At 53.0% G+C, this 22,066-nt stretch overlaps 1 protein-coding gene across 4 annotated transcripts in view; it reads right to left on the reverse strand.

Moving 5' to 3' along the window:
• The window catches only part of NOL4L (nucleolar protein 4 like), a 56,821-nt gene that overhangs the window by 27,069 nt on the left and 7,686 nt on the right, over window positions 1-22,066 (reverse strand). Inside the window, exons 1-5 of one of the 4 annotated variants that reach the window (XM_040576352.1) lie at window positions 15,505-16,448; window positions 14,573-14,718; window positions 13,055-13,210; window positions 9,683-9,794; window positions 5,082-5,191 (exon numbers count right to left, since the gene is read on the reverse strand). In XM_040576352.1, coding sequence (XP_040432286.1) covers window positions 5,082-5,191; window positions 9,683-9,794; window positions 13,055-13,210; window positions 14,573-14,710 — 516 coding nt within the window. In that variant the 5' untranslated portion in view covers window positions 14,711-14,718; window positions 15,505-16,448. Of the gene's footprint in view, window positions 1-5,081; window positions 5,192-9,682; window positions 9,795-13,054; window positions 13,211-14,572; window positions 16,449-22,066 lie in introns of those variants that run through there. The other 3 variants (XM_040576350.1, XM_040576353.1, XM_040576349.1) reach the window with 3 other exon arrangements.

The raw sequence follows: 22,066 nt of genomic DNA on the forward strand, positions 1-22,066 counted from the left end.
AAATCTGTATTACAGGGAGTCATGTCTATACTGAACTCAGTAATTTGCATCTAGCAAAACAGTATCTTCTAGAGGGGTAAGGCATTTGGATTGGAAGATACAAATTTGGAGAATCCATCTCTTCCCTGGGAGCTTGTTTCAGTGAATGTTCGCTCTCCCTCTGCTAAAAATGTGCCCTTTATTTTTGAGTTTTCCTAAGTTCAGCCCTTAAGCCTTTTTCCTTGTTATGTCTATGTTATTTCCTTATTAAGTTTGTTTGACTTCAAGGTACTCAGAGCCTGCAATCAAATTACCCCTAAAGCTCCTTGCCTGGTCAGGCAGACGCAGCTCCCACAGCCCCTCGCTGCCGGCCCAGCCGCAGGGCAGCCCTCGTGCCACTTCGCTCCCTCGGCAGCTTCTCAATGGCCTCTCAAAAACAGCCCCTAGACCTGGATGTGGCATTGCAGTCTTGGTCTCAGCAAGCCCAGCTGGGATGACGCAGCCTCCTCTTGCTGTCCCCGTCCTTGTCGGTACACCCAAGGGTCACGGAAAGCTCTCCCACCGCAGCAGCCTGCCAGGCCGCGTGCCCGCTGCCGCAGCTCTCCCATCCTTCCCAGGGTCACTGCTGGTCCCGGTGCCACGCTCCACGTAGGGCCAATATGCCCATTTCTCCAGGGGAAAATCCAAGGAGATTTTGCTAGTGCTCCAAAGTGTCTTAAAAATGAATGTCAGGAAACACCGATCTTCCCAAGCTGAGGAAAGGACTCTTGAATGCAAGTTATCTTGTCATGTTGATTTAGAGATATTTATTCCTGGAGATGTTTAACACCCTCTCTAATCACTAATGGACTAGGAAGTACCTTATCATTCTCATGTGATGGAAACACATCATCCCGCTTCCTTCCAAGCACCGAACAGGAATACTTACTGCACGCTTCTGCTTTCTCCGCACATCAACATTTCTTCACAACTGTTCACAATGCACCCAAACACCTACATCCCGGTACCTGGACCTCGCACAGATCTGCCAAACCTGGCGCTGGTCTTCTGGACCACACGAAAAGAGATGTCTATGATTCTCACTAATGAACTGACAGACTCAGACCTGTGTTAATCACCACACTCCTGTCAGATTTCAGAAATCTGCCCCAGAACATTTGCTAGACCAACTCTGCACGGGTCGCAGGACAGCCCCAAGCTGTGGCTGGCCAGCACCGTCACACAACCACGAGCCCTCAGCTCCAGCCGTGCGCTCCTCCCTGCCCTGGCTGCCTCCCGCGAGCCAGTTCTGCATCCCCAGCATTAGCACGGAGATGGACCTGAAGCAGCAAGGAAGTAAGCACGCTGCCAGGGCAAGATGCATCTCAGCTGTTCTGGTAATAATACCGGAGCCTTCTGAGACACCCAAGTGAGCAAGCACAATAGTGGCGGACCAGGGAGAAAGCAGAGTGGAAGGCGAAGGGCCTCACACTGCTGACAGCCTCCCTGGCCACGAGGCTCCACGATCTCCCAGGTCCTGCAGCGAGGCTGGACCCTAACCACCGTGAGACAACGTCAGCTCCCTGTGCATCGGGGGGACCTGAACCCTCGGCCCCCCCCCTTCCTGGATTACCCTTTTGCTTTGGTTGAAATATTTCTTGAAACCGAGTTCTTATTTTGCAAAGCACTTCACATCCTTGCACCGTCACCCCAGCCTCACCGTGCAATTAATGGGCAGGTGGACTGTGTGAGGGTGCAGGACAAGGCCCTCTCCCTCTCGAGCACTTACAAGTCCGTGTAGCAAAGCCATAGCAACGAGGAAAAAGCTTGTGTTATTTCACATCCAAGAGCAGCTCCTGCCATTCACTGATTGTGTGACCTTCTGTCAGCAGTCATTGAAGCAACCTTTGAAAATGTTTCTCTGTCATTTAAACCTGGTTACTCAGCCCAGACCGAATCTGCCAAGGTAGCAGCAGCATCTCCAAGCAGAGGGAGCTTGGCATTTCAGTGCTGGGGTTTGTTCTTCTAAAGCGGTCATATTCCACCAGCCACTGTGCATGAGGCCTCAGTGGAAATCATGCTGAACAGTGCGGCATGAAAAATAAATCCAAGGATGAGTTTGAATAAGATAGAAAAGATTGTCTGGAAAATGACTGCAATAAACTCAAATAAGCAATCATTTAAAAATGCTAATATTTATTGTGTGAAAATGAGGTGGAAGGATCATTATAGATAAATATCAAATATCCTCTTTTCATTCCTTTTTGCTGCTAGACTGAAAAGGTCGGAAGTTCAGAGGATGCTTTAATACCTCAGCAGATACCCTGAAATATGGCTAATTCTGCACTACATGGCCAGGGTAAGGGGCCCGATTTTTCTCACACAGGAGAATTGCTATAAAATTGGAATGAAGGAAGACGCACAGCCCAGAAGCTCCTGCTTGTTTTACTGAACCCAATATAAGCTGCGTGGGTCAGGCATGCCAGAATAAATGTACTGACTCAAAATATATTGATCTTCACTATGTGAGAAAATTATTTGACTTTTGTTCTCTGCATACTTCCATACAGGATGGTGACTTGCCTTCTCGTTCTGTAAATTCTGCAGGAACTCCTCATTGTATAAACGGCCATGGAAAGAGTGCCTTACTTTACTGGTTTTTTTTGTGTGTTTTCTTTTTTTTTTTTGTCCCTAAGCACAGATAAAATGCTTTCTCTAAGGTTCTTCTGGCTGTGCTTCCTCGTGGAGACACTGTTGCCCTAATACTGATGTGCTTAACAGCAGTAATAAATTACAGTTACATGCACATTTTTTTTCCTGAATAATGAAGTTAAAAGGCCACTTTGGCATAAATTCATTCATTGTTACCCCTAGTGAAGCAAGTTCCTCCTGGTGCTGCTGCATACAAATAATTGCTTTTGGCAAAAGCCAAGTAGAACACAAGTCAGTTGCTTAATTTATTTCTATTAATACCATCAAATGTTAGTGCAGTGCAAGGCAGCAAGGTGGCAAGGCAGCAAAGCCAAGATAGAGGAACCAATATCTTTTTGTAAATTCTGAGATATAAAACCATGCCTTGTATATTTGTGTAGTGCAAACAAACTTTAAAAGCAGGGAGCATTTTCTCCTTGTTTTTACATTAGTAGCCAAGTCAGAATAACTTCTGCCTTTAAAGGACTTTCGCAGTTTGTAAACACCTGAAGCCACTGCAGCCGCAGCTCCCTCACCCTAAAGCTGCCTTGCTGGGAAGAAGGGGGGCAGCAGCCTGTGTCCCTCAGTCCCCCAGCTCAGATTGCATTCTTGTTAGCAGTACATTATGTCTGTCTATCTAGTGATAGAGCCAGTGCAAACTCCTACAGCAAAATTCAGGGCACACACTTCTCAAAACTCTGAGTTACCAAACCGAAGTTCTCGAAGCACGCATCCCTAAACTTGCAGCTTCAAAACTCAAGATTCTGTACTACCGTCTGCTAGCTTCCAGGATATTTCCTATTACAGAAATGAGATCAAACTACAAGTCCTGCTTTCTACCTGTAGAAACTGGCACAGGAGTTTAGTTAAGCTTCACAACACGCTTCTCTTGAACAGCACTTTGGAGCCAAGAGGAACTGCCCTATCAGTAGAAAACGTGTAAGTGGTAAATAAACAAACCTCTCAGACTGTCCTTTACGTATACATCAAACTTAACTTGAAGGAACCACCTCAAATGCTGAAAAGCACGGTTAGCCTTCACAGACCACTAAGTCCTTGGTGAAGAAAAGGTCGGTAGTTAATGGCACGTGCATCGGCCCGGCTGTAGTCACACCGCTCTGCTAGGATTTGCACCAAGACCCAGCAACCGCCCTGCACGAGCCAAAGGAAATGGCAGCCCTCGATCCTGGCTGGCCAAACGGGTCCCTGCAGCGGCACCTACCACAGCCTGTCCCCCATCCTGCATCCCAAACCCCGCAGCCCCGTCCCGCAGCCCGGGCTGGAGCTGTCCAGAGTTCTGCCTCTGGCCCAGCCCCGCGCAGCTCCGACGTGCAGCTCAGCCTGCTGCTAATAAAACCCTTAACCCACTTGGGTGTCCAGCACACGCAAAGGAAAAATTCTGAAACACAGCAGTGCTTCCTGTCAGACGTCCATTCGTTCTCAGGCAAGGTTTCACCGCTGAAACAACGGAGGAGCTCTGTGTCTGTCCCTTCAGCTCCTGACAGCAAACCCACGTCTGGCATTTCACACCCTGGCACTGGATTCTCTTACCAGCGTCCCCTTAGATTGCTATTAGATAAACAAATATCCACGGGGCACAACTTCACGGTTCAAGCTATCAGCAATGTTTCCCTCCCCTGCACAATGCAAACTCTTTCATTACTGCAAACTGGCAATAATGCAAGAGATCAGATTTAGGTTTCAGTGTGCTGGAGAGAAGATCCAGCACTGGCTTGCAGTGCCGATTTGTGGGGAGCGAGTAAAACATGCTTTTCTTTTTATAGACTGTTTCCATGGTGCACAGAGGTTCCCATAGCTAATTCTGCAGCTGCAGAACTTCAGAAAATTGCATAGCCTGGGTATAATCCTGTGGCAGTCTGCCCCATCCGGTCCCAAATCAAAATCCAGTGGCTTAATACTCTCGTCAACCAACTGAGCCCTCTCCCACTGCGACACAAGAGCGGAGTGGCTGCAGTTGAGCCTCACCAAGCTGCTGACCAGACCGACTGAAGCATTGGCAGAGCCCATCTGCTAAAGCTCCCAGGCAAATAGGAAGGGGTAAAGAAACAAATTCCTATGCACTATATTTATTTTTAAGACAACTTTTTGGAAGAACCGTAAGTCTAAAGATCAAGCAGACTGCTATAAACAGTAACTGCCCCAAGTACATCTCAGTTCCTCTCCGCTGACAGGACTGATGCAGCTGTTTGCTTTTTCACAGCCAAAAGCTCAAGGCACGCTGCCCTCTCCACTGCCATGCAGCAACACTTGCTTTACTTTGTCAAAGCCAGACCTGCCTGGACAAACCAGACATATCCAAAAGCATCCTCCAAAAATCCCCCCGAAAGCATCAGCCACCCCCTCTGCCCCTTCCGCATGGGCAGAAACCCGCTGTGCGCCGCACGCTGCTCTGTGGCAGGAGAGGAACTCACCTGTTCCTGCGAATTCATCACCCGCAGCTTCATTTGCTTCAGATAAGTAGAGGTGAGAGGCATGTTGTAGTCAATGATCCCAGAAACCAAAGAGGAAGGTGGTTCGCTCTCTGAAGAACAGAGGAAAAAATCAGTTTAGATACGGGGATGTGGGAGCGCAAACCTGCGATGCATTCTCATAATCATTAAACATATGTATTTGAAGCACTTAGAATCCCTAACTAGAGCTGGTGCCTGCTGAGCTAAGGTTCCTATAAGAACATGACCCCACCAAGAGGATAATTACAGAACAGATGTTGTTTTGGAAAAAAAAAAAAAAAAAGCATTGCTGTCACCTGTGGAAAAAGATTACACACAATATATAATTTTTCAGCCTACCAAACTAAAATGTAACAGAGGAAGAAACTGAGTGTTGCTGAAGGTCTCAGAAGCACTTCCATGCAAATGGGATTTATGCAGAGGTTGATGAACACGAATATATTTGCAGCTTGCTTTAGCATTGCAAAGTCTTGCCAATTTTGCTGGGATTCCCTCAGGTAGGAGTTAACATTAAGGCAACTTATTAAGTATCGCTATCTGGTGATGAAGATTATTTTTAACACCCTCATTAAAACACAAACTTAATTTTAAAAAATCTTCAACTTAAATTGTTCCTGTTGATTCCTCTGGCTGCATCATACTGAGCTCTAGAGATCACTCTTGATTCAGACTGCTCCTGCAGATCACTTTTTCTAGCCAGACTAGGCAAGTCCCAATAAAGCAAATCCTCAGTGATTTTTCTGAATTCACAAAGACTTGTCAGCTCTGTCGTCATCACTGTGGAGCTCCCTGCACAGGACTTGGAGACTGCTACGATTATTTATTCTGCCGCTAAATTTACATGCTCATGCAGTGTGTTTGTTCAAGAGGAAAGTTGCCATTTCCCACAGGACAGACTGCTGGCAAAAAGGAAGATTTCTTTGCCTTCAGCACAGGGATATGCAAGTGTGGAGAATTGACCCAGCCTTCCAGGGCACTCGGCAGGGATGTGCAGCCATCCACGGGAAAGCGAGCTTAAGCAACAACGAAGAAGGATTTCCAGGAGCTGAAGGTGAACTGATGGTGGGAGGTTTCCACTCCCATCTCTGAATCCCACTGCCTGGCTTGCATTTTCTGGGGTCACCAGTTTCACAGGCACCTTTGACACAGCCCCTTTAACAAACAGCCTTCACAAAATGTTTTACAGCAGCTTAGAAAATCCATCAACCCAAACGTAATGGGCCTGCTTCTCAGAAATGCTGAATATCACAAAATCCCCGTGGAACTCAGTGGACCTGAAGATGCTTCACACCTCTGGAAATATCACATCTATCGTGACTGACTAAGAAATTACCTGACCCAAAAACATATCGTCTGTAACTGAGTTAAACGTTGCAAAGCTTTTGCAAATCTTCCACATCGAGAGCCTAGGCAAGGTCTGTGGAAATGCGAGGTTTTCTTTCCAGGTCCTGCTAATTCAGCCCTGGGCATCTGAAGCGTTCTTGCCTCTGCACGCAGGACAGATGGCCGCAGTTACTCAGGCCATCACTCGCTCGCATATGAAGGTGCAAAGCTTTTAGGAATGTTGTAAACTTGGGGATCTTGTAAACTAATTCCTCTCCTCTTTTCTCATGGCTGTATATCACCGCTCTCTGTCATGCGTCGACCTACAGATTAATTAGGAGCCGTTCTATGTATACATAAGCATGCAAAATAAGCCATTTTTCTACTGTGCAAGGACGTTTTCTTGTGATAAAAAGATGCGAAATCCCAGCACGAGGGGTGCTTCCCGCAGGCTGGTTCTGCAGTAAAAGCAAAAAAAGCTCCCAGGAACAAAACCTGCCTCCTACACAGCTGGGCTGGGGTCACCGGGACAAGTTTAGGAAAGCTTTGCTAAGAATAACACAGATGGGGCTGCTCTCTCCTTGAAGCTCAGGCCTGAAAGGGGCGAGCCCTGCGGCGCTGAGGCCAGCACGCCGCTCTCCGGCATCTTGCCCCTCGTAGCTCAGAGCTGCTGCGGTGAGCGAGGCCCATCGGAGGCAGCTCAGCACCCTCAGGTGAGAGCAGAAGGGAGATGAACCTTGGCACTTAGATCTGCCTGAAACCATCCCGGTGTAACCCTGGAATCATCCCACTAGCAGCAACAAATGTCCTGTAATTTGGGCAACTGCAACAGGAAGAGCTGGAGCCTAAAAAACCTTTGTTTATTTATTTTTTTAAAGCTAACTGGAAAGAAAGAAAGAAAACCTTTGTTTTAAAGGGTCTGGAGGACTCCACAGGAACAATCCTCATATCCTCTGTCACTAAAGGGGTCTACTGGAATCGCTTAGCTCCTTTTGTAAAAGTTAACTGTATCACATGCCCTGTGTGTTGGAAATACAGATGAAACAGGCAGAATGGTTTAAAGTAAAATGGTTTCAATCCTAATTCCAGACTCGTATAATTCCACTGGAATTAGCCCTAATTTAATAACAGTGTAAAAGTACAGTGTTGTTCAAAGCTTCCCATGAGCAAGATAATTTTGCTTTTATGAACTATGTGGGTGCCCTGCAGGGTTCAACGTTAGATAAGTTTAATTAGGGATTTTTCTGATTACAAACGAAGTGTGCTGAGGCTTGTTTAATGGACAAGAGAAGTAGGAATAGGTAGGAATGACTCCAATGTTTCCATCTTACTGAGTTAGAGTTTACATATGTATGTCTGTATGTGTTTATGCATGTGAATACACCTAAATAATTTTTCTACAACCCCAACATTTTTTGGTGATTTGCTCCAGATGAATTGTTGAATATGCATTAGTGAAATCAGACACTCTTCCCCAGTAAAAGTTACCTTATCTAATCTGCTCTCTGTGTTTTCACAGGTACTTAGTCACTATTTAGGTACTATTCAGAGCAGAAAGGTATTTCTGTCCTTCCATTCCTGGTGGATAAGGAGCAGGACTTCCGATGCGTGTTCTCTTCCTCTTGGGATTATTTTCGAGAGAACTGGTAAGGGGGAAAACCTCATGGCAGTCATTTTGCTCTGCTTTGCTCAGGGCAGCACATCTCAGCCCTGCTCCTGGGGAGGACACCCAGCATCTTGCCTTCGTGTGCTGCCACTGAGCCTGGACGGTGCCGCGGCCCCGCGGGAGGCACGTGGGACATGCAGGGCAGGACCCTGCAACCAACAGCCCTTGGAAAGGGGACCTGGCCTCGGTGGGCAATAACCCGGTGGGCAGCAACCCGATGGGCAGCTCTGCGGCCTCCCACCCTGCTGCCCTTCTTGCCCCCGAGTCCTGGTGCGGCCGCAGCACGAGGGGCAGCACGAGGGGCCCCATGTGCAGCAGATGCAGTGCGGCCGGTGTAAAGGTCGGGCTTGCTCCCGCAGAGGCCAAAGGCCACAATTTCTCTTGACCTGATCTGAAGGAGGGATCGGGCCCTTGGCAGGCAGGATGGGCAAGGGCTGCAGTGATGGAGCTGAGGCTAATAAATGTCACGTAGGATTATTTGCGAGAGTTTCTAAAAAAATATAGCAAGCACAAAGCATTTCAGTAACTAACTATGGATAACTGGCACACATAATCCACTTAAACGGAACCTCCGGGCTGTCTGTAGGTCTGTTCCTAGTAGTAAACAGTTGGAAATTGGTATTTAATACTAGAAGGTTCCTATTGTTGGATCCTGTGTTCATTTAACTCTGCTCGTCTGCTTGATAGGAGCTGCCAAATGATTCTATTTGCCTTAAGAGTTTTGAAATATTCTAATTCTCTGCAGTTTGCTTATATTTTTTATAGGAGTAATTTTGTTGGGTGAAACCTCTCAGAGTCAGTTTGATGCTTTGCACTTCATGAAGAAAACAAGTTCACAATTCAGAAAAAAAAAAACAAACATAACATCAGCTTTAACCATTTACTCTAGAAGAAAACTTGGTCCCATCTTACGCACTGCTTATAGCTTTTAGGCCTCGGAGCTGCAGATTGGCTCAGTTTACAAAAGAACCGTAATGAGCTAACTACCACAGTTGCCATGCTAATTGGCTGTATACACAGGCATAATATAACTTTGATTACCAAAACACTTTCTGTTATCCAAAATGGGATCATGACGTGCATATCTATTAATTACTGCAAATTCCTTCTTTATCAGAAACTTCAGTTATTCAGACATATTCAGTGTCTTTCATTACCAAATTAATAGTTTAAAGGAAAAACTTTAGCTCAGGTTTTCTCAGAGATCTGCACTTCCACCCACATACAGTCACGAGCTGATTGCAGACCTCTCTGCAAAGGTTTTGACCCGAGCTTTGTACAGTTGCCCCGGGGAAGGTGGACTCAGAAGAGGAATCGCCTGCTCAGAAGGAAAGCGGGGCTGAGCAGCCCCTTCCCACTCCCTCTGCTGAAAACAGGGCATGAACGGTGGTGGACAACACGAGTTTTAAACAATTCTTTAGGCTTTGCTGCAAAAGCGCACTGAAAATAGCCCAGGGTAGGAAAACCATTTGGTACGGCCACATCTCGTGAGCGGGGCAGCCACCGACAGCCCTCCAGTGATGTCCGGTATGAGATGCTGCCCGTTCTGTTAGCGCAATCCCTTTGCCTTTACCTTTGGGCTCCAGTCCGTTGGAGTTGAAATGCATCCTCTTCTGGCACTCGGTGCAGCTCATCAGGAACCTGGTCACAGCTTCTCTTGGGAGAAAGGCATAGGTCTCTGCAATCTGGAGAAACAAAGAGAGGGCTGCATGGCCTGGCTGAGAGCCCGAGGGCCGGGGTGCAGCCAGCACCGTCCCCCCTCACCCTGCGCAGCCCAGCGAGCTGGGGTAGGGGCAGCAACGGGGTGCTGCTCCCAGTCCTGCCCTGCCCTGAGCATCACCCGTCCTGCAAACGCTCTTTGGAGGGCGGCCAAACAAAAAGGGTCAGGTTCAGCCCCCCCGCCCCGAAACTCCTCTCTGCTCCTCCCTGGAGTCTGAGAAGAGGGAAGCCACGAATGCCTAAGAATCAGATGAGAAAGTAAGGCCTCTTCAGCTCTGTTTGCGTTGTTAATTACCATCGCACCAGTAACCTGAAGAATCCATTAATCTTTTGTAAGGGCAGGTCACTTTTTCCCACAATGACAATCAATTACTGTTAATAATACTTTGCACTTTTGTGACATATTTCATCTAGGGAATTGAAAACATTTTTACAAATAGCAATGAATTAAATCTCCTGAACCTTTGTGGGAAATGTGTATTTTACAGATGAGGAAGAGCTAAGGGTAAATTTTTTAAACTCGGATACCTGAAGTTAAAGCCCTATATCCAGACCTCAGCACCCACAGAAGGCACCTGGCTGTCGTGGGCCACTACTGTTCCAATTATTTCCTGACAGCAGCAACCTTACAGTGTTTCTAAAGACCATGGTTGGGTTATTTGGAGAAAAGAGGAGGCAATATCAATGTTAATGTAAAGATTTCTGCAAGGCCATAAGAGACCATGGAGCCCGACCTTCTGTACAGCATCAGGCAGGGAGCTTCTCCCAGGTTCTCCTGCAGCCCAGCAGCCTGTGCCTTGCCTAAAACATCATCCAGGAAGACATCTGGTCTTAATTGGGAGACATTAAGAGGGTGGAGAGTCCACCTCTTACGTTGGGGTTGGTTCCTCCTGCTAATCACCCATCCTGTTTGGTCTAAGTGACTTGTCCCAGTGCAGTGGTTCCCAAACCAGGGCCACGACCCCAGCAGGGGTCACAGCACTTACAAGTGGGGTCATAAAGCAGACAGAAATTCAATTGTTTGGGCCCCTCCTCGGGGCGGCGAGCCCAGCAGAAGCGGGGCTCACACGGGAAGCGGGGCTGCAACCAGACACCCGGGGAGCCACGGCAGCGGGGCAGAGGCAGGCGGGCAGCCCGGACCCTCCTCCGGCCCGGGGCTTCAGCCTCCCACCTCATTTCGTTAACAAAATTAAAGGTGCATGAATTCCAAGCATTCTTTTTTTCTATCCTACGGGAAGGGGTGACGTTTAAGTCTTCCTAAATAGATGGAAAATACGTTATGGAGGAAGCCTGCTGGGGCAGGGGGGGTTGCGCGGTGATGGCGAAGCAGCGCTGGGACCTGACGCTGCGGTGGGAGGGAGAGACATCCATCTCCACTGAGCGGCAGCAGAGCCCAGTGTTTTACATGCATGCTAATGCCAGATGGGTAGAAAGTTCAGGCAGGGACCTCGTCCCAGCGATTCAAATGGAGGATGCAGTGCCTGGTCCTCATGGGACTCTCCTTCTATTTAGGCACAGCCCCATCTAGCTCTGCTGTGGCTGCGTAGATGCCCGGCTCAGCCCCTGCCTCTGCGCGGTATTTATCCGTGCTCGAGCACCAGGAGCTCCCACAGAAATGCTGACATTCAAGGGCCTGAAAATTGCTGCTGGCAAATGTGGAACCATGGCGTATGCAGAGAGCTGTCCCTCCGCCTCACCTGCGGGACCGAGCCCAGTGTCCCTGTCGCTTTTGCTCTAGCAGGCCCTCAGCTCCTGCTGCAAATGTTCAGCTAATTTTAGTGATACAGTTGTTATTTCTCAGCTGATTTGATGCTCTGCAGAGCAGACAGCTTCCCTGATGAGTTATCTCCCATCCAAACTCCCTTTCTGATTGCCTCCCTCTGGAGGTCAGGGACAAGGGCAAACTCTCCAGTGCCTCTCTAATCAGAAATGCTGGGGAGAGGGGGAGGCAGCTGGGGGCAGCCGAGCTCCTGGAGCCGACCGGCTGGAGCTGCAGCCCCGGGCCCAGCAGGATGCACGGTGCTGCAGGGGGAGCCCAGGAGGGAGCCCGAGGGGACAGCGAGGAGCCCTGGGCACAGAGCGGGACCCTGCTGCTCTCCTGAGCTGCCCAGGCACAGCCTTGTCTTTCTGAGAGATGAATCGAAGAAATTGGGGAAGGGCTGTTGCAGTCCATAGGGCAGGAGGGCGCGCACAGCACGTTGCAGTGCCAGCAGTGGGGACCTGCAGGGCAGGGCTGCACCATCCCATGGCGTGGGACGCACACGGACAGCCCCCAGCCCCGTGAGGGCTCCAGCCCCGCACCAAGCCCCGCACAACCCCAGGCATCATTGCGGAGAGCAGGGCGGCCTGCACAGAGCTCTCCGAGCTGATGCGCGCACCAGAAACGCCAGCTGCTGCCAGCCACTTCTGTCTCCAGGCGACTCGGTCCTTAGGGCTGTGGGACTCAGGAGAGCACCTACGATTTGGACAGTAAATTCAGCTCTTCTTTTAACAGGAGAGCCCAAATATTTGCCTCGAAGGGCTGTGCAGAGTCAGGAGAAACAGGGAGCTCCCTGGAGAAGCACACTTCAAGCTAAATTATTCCTGACCTAACTAGAATGGCTTCAGGATGGATAGATCTGGTTCTCAGCACCCGGGGAGCACCTGAGGAGACCCAGCTCGGGAACAGCCTCCATTTTCCAGAGGAGGGAGCTGAGCCGTGGGCTGCTGAGGCCAATGCCCCTGGCGTGGTGCAGAGCGGGGCCGGGCTCTGGCTGTGCCCCAGTCCCCTCTCCTGGCTGCTGCCGCCCTTTGAGGCCCAGGCCTGACATTTCCCTGGGGAGAGGCTGGCACAGGGGAGGCAGATGGCACAGAGCAGAGCGCGGGGGACTGGGTAAACATCCCCTCGCACATCAGCGATGCTGAGCATTTCTCCTTTTTTTTTTCTTTTTTTTTTTTTTCCCCCAGACATGTACAGTTGCCTTTGTATGATTCATTCGGTCTTTCCTCTCTAAGCAGCCGCGCTGTTGTGCTGCTGCTGCAGCCCCGCTTCCCGTCTCCTGAGCGCAGCTGCTGTGCCTTTAAACAACTCTTTTCTCACGCCTCCTCGCACAGGCAAGCGGCCTCCATCGCCTCCAGCCTCCAGCCTCCCCCTGCGCGGCACCGCTCCGGCCGTCCCGCTGGAAGCGCTTCCCGCTGCCCTGCGCGCCCGTCCCCTCGCCGCCGGGCGCACCAAGAGGGGTCTCACCGCTCGGTAGGTTTTCTTCTGCCCGGCATGTTTGGGTGCTTTGCCCGGCTCCGACGAGCTCTCCACATGCATGGAGTATATGATGTCAAAGAAATCTTCCACCACGGCCACGCGTTTCAGAGAGATGCCCTCGGGCTCCGACAGTCCATCTGCCCCCTACAACAGTGCAGGCAAGTCGAGTTAGTGTCAGCGGTGGGTGACAGGGGTGACGAGATGGGCCCGGGGCTAATGTGGTTGGAGGGGGCAGAGTCGCAGAGCGCCAGCCCCGAGCCGCCAGGGCGCAGGGGAGGTGGGGGATAAATTAAACAGTGCTCTGGGGGGGAGGATGCTGTAGCCAGGGCAGTGGCGGCTGCTGCTGTTCTGCTGCTAAAGCTGCCAGTGAAACTGGGCCAGGAACAAAAACGAGGGGAGAGTCCAGAGCGGAGTCACAACCAATCGAGAAATTCAATTTTCATAATGTGGAATGATTTTGCTAGGCTGGGAATAGGCAGAGGAAGCTCTGTGGACCTGCAGTGGTACTAAACCACCCTGGGAACCCCCGAGACGTGCGTGCCCGTGCGTGGGGCACCCCAGCTGAACGCAGTCCCCATGATTACGATCAATAAGCAGGACAAGATTTCACTGTGATGCCAGGATACGGCCCCTAAAGGAACGAGACAGAATCGCCCTCCTTCCCTGCACTGACCTTTCTGAGGCACCCTCCCTCCCTCACATACGCAGAGCAGCTGAGCGCTGGCAGCAGCAGCACAGCTCTTTGTGTTCGGATGTGCCGAGGAGCAGGAGGCTGTAATTCTGCCACACGGCAGTGGTGACAGACTGGTGGGAGTGGGAAGTGTGGTGAGCAGTGTTCCTCCGAGCCGACTGGCAAGAACGGTGTCAGCTCACACTGGCAGGGAGCGCCGGGGAGGGGAGGCAGCTTTTGGTAGCCGGCAGCTGCTGACGGCGCTCGGGCACAAAGCCTCGGCACGGGGAGCAGCGATGGGGGCGGTCGGTGCCTGCCCTGACAGCAGGGAGTACCAGAAAGGGCCAGGCTTCTGGAGGTCACTCTGCCTCTGCTTGAAAAAATGCCATTGCTGCGTATGTATATATAAATATATGCTACACACACGCGCACACACACACATATATATACATAACACTTCCCTTTGAGGCCTGCGTTCCGAAAATAAATGCACAGATGCAGCCCAGTTTGTACACAGCAGGCTGGTGAGCAGCAACCTGCACATCTAAACGACCTGCAAACTATCTTCTTCATGTGCATTCAAATCTGTGAATGCAAGCAGAGGGCTGCATCCAAAGGAAATGTCCCATCTTCCAAGCTGTCTTTTTTGTTGTTATTGGTGCTTGGGCTGTATATACTCACACGGACTACAGATTGAATAAATGCTGTTCTTAAGCCTCCAGTCAAGGGAATCTCAAAAATCAATCATTTAGAGGGATGGACTTCTGCTAAAGACTACCCAACGCACTGGGTAAGCAGTCTTTCACCGTGAAGCGCTGCCTGTTGAAGCTGCTCACCCCGATTTCAGAGCAGAGACCATCTACGCTCAGCGCGGCCGCAGCGGGACGGGTGGGCGTGCTCGCTCTGGAAACGGGCACGGGGCTTTTCCTGCACAAACCACCTCTCCCTTCCCTCGGGAGCTCTGAGCCGTACATAAAGGTGGCTGTAACAAAGAGAATATTGAGAACGAACACAAGGGGCACGGTGGCAGGGCTGATGTGGTGGGGGTCGGGAAACTTCGCCTGAGGGAGGGTTTCTGAGGAATATAGATCTAATTTCTTCTGTCACTGTTCGGGGAGTTTCACTTTAATCCAGGGCATGGGTATTCCCTTGCCAAGGAGGAACGGGCATTAGGAGGCTTCCTACTGACCAATAATCCTCAGAGCAGGGTTGAAATGAGGATAATTAGAGAAACAGGACAAAGGAAACTGCATCAGGAGAAAAGCACAGTCAGTCGCAACAAGCAGAGCCCTCAAAATTAAGGTTGCAACCAACTCCACACGCAAATCACTATTTCCAGGGCCATCCCAACCAGCAAATAACCTCATCCCTGCAAGGCCGGTGGTTTCCCGTTTCCTCCTTGGTTTTACAATGACTGCAGCTAAGAGAACCTCGGGGTCTGGCATCACTACAGCCTCTCTGCTCATCAGTGCTGGCTTCCTCACCAGCCCGTCCGGATGCCGGGTGCCAGAGCTGCCTCCTCGCCAGCCCGTCCCCTGCTGCAGCCCTCCTGACTCCTCACGCTCTCCAGCCCCTTGTCCGCGCTGAGACTTCTCCCCCCACGATGACTATTTAGCTTTGGGAAGCAGGTGAGATGCAAGCAGTATCAAAGCCACTGGATATAAGAAGCTGTACCAAGTTGGTGATTCTGGGATTATGAAGGTTTATCAGTGGCAATATAACCAAATGTTGACCTAGGATTTAAGAGGACATATGTGCTATAGGTTACCTCTCAAAGGGCCTACGCCCCTCTCCGTCTTCCTTCCACACCCAGTATTGCTCACGAGTATTCAAGGCATGAGTCAGAGCCCGTAATATCTCAGAATGGCTTAAAAGCCATTAAGTTTAAAAAGCAATAAAAATTCAGTTGGGAAGAAGGATGAGCATAAAGGATGCTTTTGCCCCCTACTGGTGTTGGGGCTTTACTGGGAGCTGCCAGCCCCCAAAATGCACACAAGATTTCAGGAGTCAGCCTTGAGACAGGTGCTTGGGAAGCCGACGGCACCTCAGGTGCTTGGCAGAGGGAGCCCCTTCGCCATGCTCAGGCATCCCACCTCCTCCCACATTTGCCCAGCGTTAGTTGGCCTCTCCTCCTGCCCTTTCTCACCCATCTCCTCCCCTCCTGTCCCTGGCCTGTCCCCTATATGTTATTCCTACAGCTTTTGCTCCCCTTTCTCCCACCTTCCCAGCCACCTTCGGTGCTCTCCAACCCCTCTTGTCCATTTCTCCCCCTCACTTCCCACCTGCCTCCTTCCTCCCTGCAGCCCTTTGTCTCCCTCCTCTCCGCTGCCCCCCCTTTCCTCCCGTGCCCCCCGCTCACACCTCACAGGCCCCTTCGGCCCCACGTCCCGTGCCAGCCTCCCGCGCCCTTCGCCCCGTGCCCCCCACTTCTCCTCACTGCCCTTGGCCGAGCCCCCTGCTGGGGCCGGGGCTCCGCTCGGGGCAGGGGGCCGCGTTGGGGTTAGGGTCACCTCGCACCCACGGCACCGGAGCCCCCCTCGCCCCTCGGCAGCCAGAGGAGGGGAGAGCCCCGCGCCAGGCGCCCCGGGGCTCGGGGAGATGGCGGCGGGCCTCGGGCTGCCCTCACGGGGTTCGCCCGCGTCCCCTCCCCGCATCTTTGTTCTCCCGCAGCCGCCCTGCCCTCCCCGGCTGCCGCACGACGCCGGCTCCCGCCTCGGCGGCCCCGCTCGTCCCCGTTCCCCCGGGGCCCAGCGGCTCGGGCGCGGCCGTGCCCTTTCCCCCCCCCCCCCTTCCCTCCCTCCCCGCCGGCCGCCCCCGCGCTGCCCCGGGCCGTGCAGCTCCGCGGGGGCCGCCCCGGGGCCGCCCGGTGACATCTGCCGCGGCGGTAGGGGGGGAAGAAGGAGCCGCCCCCCCCCGCGCCCGGCCCGGGCTGAGGCCCCGGCGGCAGGTAGCGGCGTCGCCATGGCAACCGGCGGGGCCGTGCTGCCGGCGGTAATCCGCTCCCCCGGGCCGGGCCGGGCCGGGCCGGGTCCGGCCGGGCGGCTCCTCGCGGCGGGGAGGCACCGGCTGGCGGGGGCGGCCACCGGCGGGGACCCCCGCGGCCCGGCCTCGGCCCGGCAGGCACCGAGCGGCCGTGGGGCACGGCCCCGGGGCGGTTTCCCAGGCCGCAGGCGGCCCCAGGTCCCGGTGGGCAGCGGCCACCCCGAGGGCCCCCGGCCGCCGTTCCCTGCTCCCAGCCGCCCGCTGGGCCTCTGCAGGCCCCTGCAGCCATTTCTTGGCTGCCTGGGGTGTGAAAGCGGTCACGGCCGGGGGTCTGCGGCTGAGCCCAGCGGTGAGGGGCACGCTTCACCCTCCGCAGGGCGGCGGGACCCCCGCGCTGACCTCTGCACCGGCCCCCAAATGCTGCTGCCTCCCTGTGCAATGCGAGACCTAAACGTGCGAGGAGCGGCCTCGTGCAAGGGCTGCCCGTCCCCACAAGCCTCTGCGCCCCAGTCCCCTCTCCTGGCTCTGCCGCTCTGATTTGAGAGAAGCTGGGAGGATTCCACCCGAACACCCAGGGACCCGGCTCTCCGCAGCCTGCACGCCTGGTGGGGTCACTGCTGGAGGATGCGGCACAGGCCCAGGAGGAGTTCGGGAGCCTGGGGTCCCGGGGCTGTGCTCCGGCAGGGGCAATGTCTGCCTCCTCCAGCGGGGCCGGCAGCTTTCCTGGGCGCAGCAAGCTCTGCCCTGCACCGCTCTGCAGGAAAGCGGCTGTTTTCAGAGGGGGGGTCACGCGAGGGCCGTGGGGCAGGGGTGCTGGAAAAGGAGCGGGCCAGGAGGGAGTGCCGGCTGCTTCCCCATCTGCTGCGCTCAACGGCAGATAAAACGCTCCCCTGGCCTTTACGCAAGGGGCTGATAGCAGCCGAATTCAGCTTCCTGCGAGCAAAAAGCCACTTCCTGCCAGCAGAGCCCTGCTGATTATGGCTGCACGCTGCATGCTGTCCGAGGAGCAGACCCTCAGCCCTCCCCTGTCCTTGCACATCCCACATAAAAGTGCTTGTCTCTGTCTCAACCACAGCATCTCCCCCCGGCTCAGTACAGCCTCTCTCAGCACGTTAAACTCTTACTTCCCATGGCTACCTGGAAGGGCCCCTGTCACGCTCATCCCCGGGACACCCGAATGGGAGCTTTGGGGCTGGTTGCATTGAGCGGCCCCTCAAGGTCACCTCCCTTGCAGGCGGGGAAGAGGCAGCGCCGTCCCCTCTGCCTGCAGTGCTGCAGGGCAGGAGCAGGGCTCCCCATCCCGTGCCCCCACGGTGCACAGCTGAGGGTTCACGCCTGGCAGTGCCATCTCTGCAGCAATCAGCAATCCCTGCTCTTCCTCAGTGCCCGTGGTGGTTCCCTCTGCTACGTGCACAGAGGCGCTGTCAGGTTGCTGCTTTGAGATTCACAGCCTTCGTGTCGTGCCTTTCTAATTTCCTGTAAGTTGTGCTTTGTTCTAAGGAAATTTTTGTTCTTCAGAAAAAATGATCAGCTGTGACCAGGAGCGGACATGCACAGGAAACAGCAGTGGGTACCTACAGAGGGACAGAAACTGCAATATACAGCAAGGAGCGAAATTCTGTCGCACTGTCAGAAAAATTCCTGTCGGTGCTTCAGTGACTCGCACCTTGCATCCATCCACCTCACCAGACCGCAGCCTCCTGCCTGCCTCCGGCATCTGGCGCTGCGGGTACCGCGAGGCAGACGGAGCCGGCATGCGAGGAGCACGAGCCCACCTCTACAATTACTCCTTCTGCACAGGCTTGGGTACCGAGACAGACGCTTTATTTCAATATGGACTCTTACAACTTTTGATCAAGAAACTGTTCTTGGTACTTCTCATCTCTGGGAAGTCAGTCCTTGATTGGCTTCTATATTTAGACTTCTCCAGGGCTTTAGGAAGTTCACTCCTCATGGTATTTAGGTGTAGGATGAAAGCAGCTTTTGCGGGGGATATGTTAAACCACAGCAGGCTCCCTCTGCTAATGCTGCGAGGAGAAAGAAGAGCTTGATTCCTAGAACTTCCCTCTTCCTCTTGTCCCTCTTACCACGGGCACAGTGCATGCCTTAGGAACAGGCCCTGGGGAAATGCTAGACTGAGGACAATATCAACTGTATGGCTAATGATAAAAAGAACCCATCAGAATAACATGGGAAATGCTTTAACTTACAGATTTTGCTCCTTTTTCTCCAGAGGTATTTTTCTGGGAATTTTTTCTGAACATATCTGGTTGGAAAATTGGGAAAAAATGGTAGCTAAAATGCTGATGACGTTTCTCTGTGCTAAACATTTATACATAATTTTGCACAAGCTACCAGGCAAACGTGAAGCCCAATCCAGCTGTTATAGCTACAGTCCTCCTCACTGCAGTAAAACCTGCCCTGGCTCTGCTGATCAACTGATCTTCACCACGGCCCAGGAGAGGTAATTTCTCCAGGGGGAACCAAGGCAGGCAGAAGAAGTAATTTCCCCAGGGCTACCCGCTGACTCTGGCTGGGGGCCGGTGGAGCAGCATACCCGAGTTCCCGACTGCCAGCCTCGTGCTCGGTGCATTCGCATTGTTTCTCTAGCCGGCACAGTACACAATACTTTTTTTCCAAGGTAAATACTTCCTTGTGAGGGGGAGCCAGGCGCATTATTTTTAGACGGCAAACAAAGCTGAGGTGTATGTCTTTCACCGGGAACAGGCGCCTCTTACAAGCGAGCTGCTCTTTCAGCAGCCACAGCTGAGGCGTCTCCATGAGCCCAGGCCTTTGCTCTGACCTCAGCTTATTTCTCTGCCGGCTCCCAGGGCTCTGAATGAAAACACGGCAGCCTGGGAGGGGCGAGCCTGGAAATGGCAGCCCTGCCTCCGGCTGCGGGGAGGGCCCAGGTGGGCTGCGGCGGGCTGCGGGTGGTGGGGTGGGCACCGATGCCCCGTGCCGATGGGGCACAGGGGCGACGGGCGCAGCAGCCGCGGCGGGCAGAGGCTTGGTTGCGTACCTGCCATGCCCTGCAGGCAGAGGACATTTTGCACGGTGCAGGAGAGCAGAGCTGCCTCCCCGCGAGCACCGGCCGCCCGCCGCGGGGAAGCCACAGGAGCAGCTGCGCCGGGAGGTGAGTGCACGCTGCCGGGCGAACGTGACCCCCGTGGCCGGGCACAGCCGGGAGCCAGCGCTGCCCGCCGTGGGCGAGCCGGCCGCGTCAAAGGGAACAAACCGCTGGGTGCACCGGGGCAGGCCGAGCTGCGTCAGGGCTGACAGTTTGGGGTGGAAACACCGGTGCGGCCTCGTGAGCACAGCGCCTGACTGCAGAGAGCTCTGGCCTGCCCGGGGAATCGCCCCGGCTGCAGCCTCCGGACTGCGCCGCGCTGCTCCGCTGAGCCGGGGAGGTGTGGCGGGGTGGCTCGCTAGCGGGCAGGTGTCACGGGCATTGTCATCTGGTGGCTGCTGCCGTGCTGCAGTATTTCTTGTTATTTTGAACAATTAGGTAGAGCTAAAATGCAAGCTTGTTGTTGTTTATTTTTTTAATAAATCTGTAAAGATGGGGAGCAATTTCTCAATGGCATTTGGATCTTTTTAGGTGAGATGGAGGGGCATGCCGGGGGATGGCAAGAAATTGAATTTATAATTAGAAGAGCATTTATATTAAATAGCATTCTAAAGCAAGTCTGCAGCTATATGTTGAAAATTATATATCGAATATTGGAATAATATTGAAAATACATAGCTGCAACACAAACTCAGTACGTGTTTAGAGGTGGTTCTTCCCTACAGTAACTTATCACGGTAAACAATCTTCCCAGCTCTGAGGCAGGAATCTAATAAAGATCACTACCAAAGCAAAATCCTTCAAGCCGGAGGAGGAGACGCCGCTGTACCAAGTGACGAGGTCACCCTTCGCCGCAAGGTTACCCCTCGTTCTGCCTGGGAACAGACCCAGCAGCGTCAGGGCAGCCGTGCAACATCATCGAACCTACCGTGAGGACACAGTGATGTCAAAATGAAACTAAGTAGGAGGAGGCAGAGTGCAGCAGCAGCAGCTCAGCTCGTTAGGGGCAAGCAAAATTATGTAAAATAAGTTACAAATGATGCTCCAGTGAATCAAGGTCAGGCGGGCCGAGGCTGAGCCCCGAACGCATGGCATCCTGGTGTCAGCTCATTGTTCCCCGGCAATGCAGAGGATGTGGGCCAGAGTCAGAGACTCCCGCAGGCACTGCAAGATGTGCCTCTAGGAAAGCGCTGACAACTCAGCAGCCCTTTGAGGGGGCTCAAGCTCCCTCCCAGAACCGAGCCTCTGTGCCAGGTAAGGGCACCGAGGACATGAGATGCACTGTGCTGCTGCGCCTTTTTCCTGCCTTTACCCCAAAAGCTGACGGTGCTGAGCCATAAGGGTTATGCTGGACTCCACCACCCCCTTCCCTGACACCTGAACCAAGCAAAACACACGGCACCTACCCTTGGTGACAGCAGGCTCCTACCGCAGTCACTGTTTATTTACTCTGAGCTGCATACACGGACCTGAAAGGGTGGGGGGGGGTCCCACACAGGGAGCTGGGGAGGGGGCAGAAGTTGACTGAATTTTGCTAGGTCTGTCAGGTAACCCTCCTCTGAATTCTGGCTCGTTTCCACTGTAACCACGCAGGGTGGGCCCCAACTCTTCCAAAATCTGATTTGTAAATCACCCCCAGGGATTCCCGATTAACCTGGGCCAGCCAAATGGATTTTTCTGGAGCTCTCAACTGCAACTACGTGTGGGGGGATCAGAAATGAGACGTGCTGTTTAACACTGACGGCTCCATCATGGCAATCCGTCCACAGGGCCCCCTCTCCCAGGGCTGACACCGCCCAGCAGCATCCCACCACGGCTGGTCCAGCAGCCTCATTGCTGCAGGCTGGGCACATCGGCAAAGCCACGCTGCCTCGACGCTGGCTTCCCTTGCCTTTCTGTGAGCCTGTGTCTTGAAACAGGGATGCTGCGGTGAGCACAAGAAAGGGAGGGCAAATCAAACGGGGCAGGGAAGACAGACAATTAATATAACCTGCCCTCTGCATGAGGAATAAATTGGCAGCTGACAGGTTATAATCTGTGCAAGCAGGATCTTCACAGGAGAGGTGAAGGCTCCATTGGGGGCCAATTGGATGGTTAATTAGGAGGACAAAGCAGAGGATTTGTGAAAATGTTTATGAAACAGTTCTTTGCAAGGAAGCCTCTGAGAAATGCTCACCAGAGAGGAGTTGCTTTTGGTTAGGAGGAGGAAACACGAGGGTGAAATAGCAGAACCAAGCACCGAGAGAGAAAATAGCAATGCAAATGTCCCTAGGAGGGC

Source organism: Cygnus olor, chromosome 16 (genome assembly GCF_009769625.2).
Source record: "Cygnus olor isolate bCygOlo1 chromosome 16, bCygOlo1.pri.v2, whole genome shotgun sequence".
Classification (NCBI taxonomy): domain Eukaryota; kingdom Metazoa; phylum Chordata; class Aves; order Anseriformes; family Anatidae; genus Cygnus; species Cygnus olor.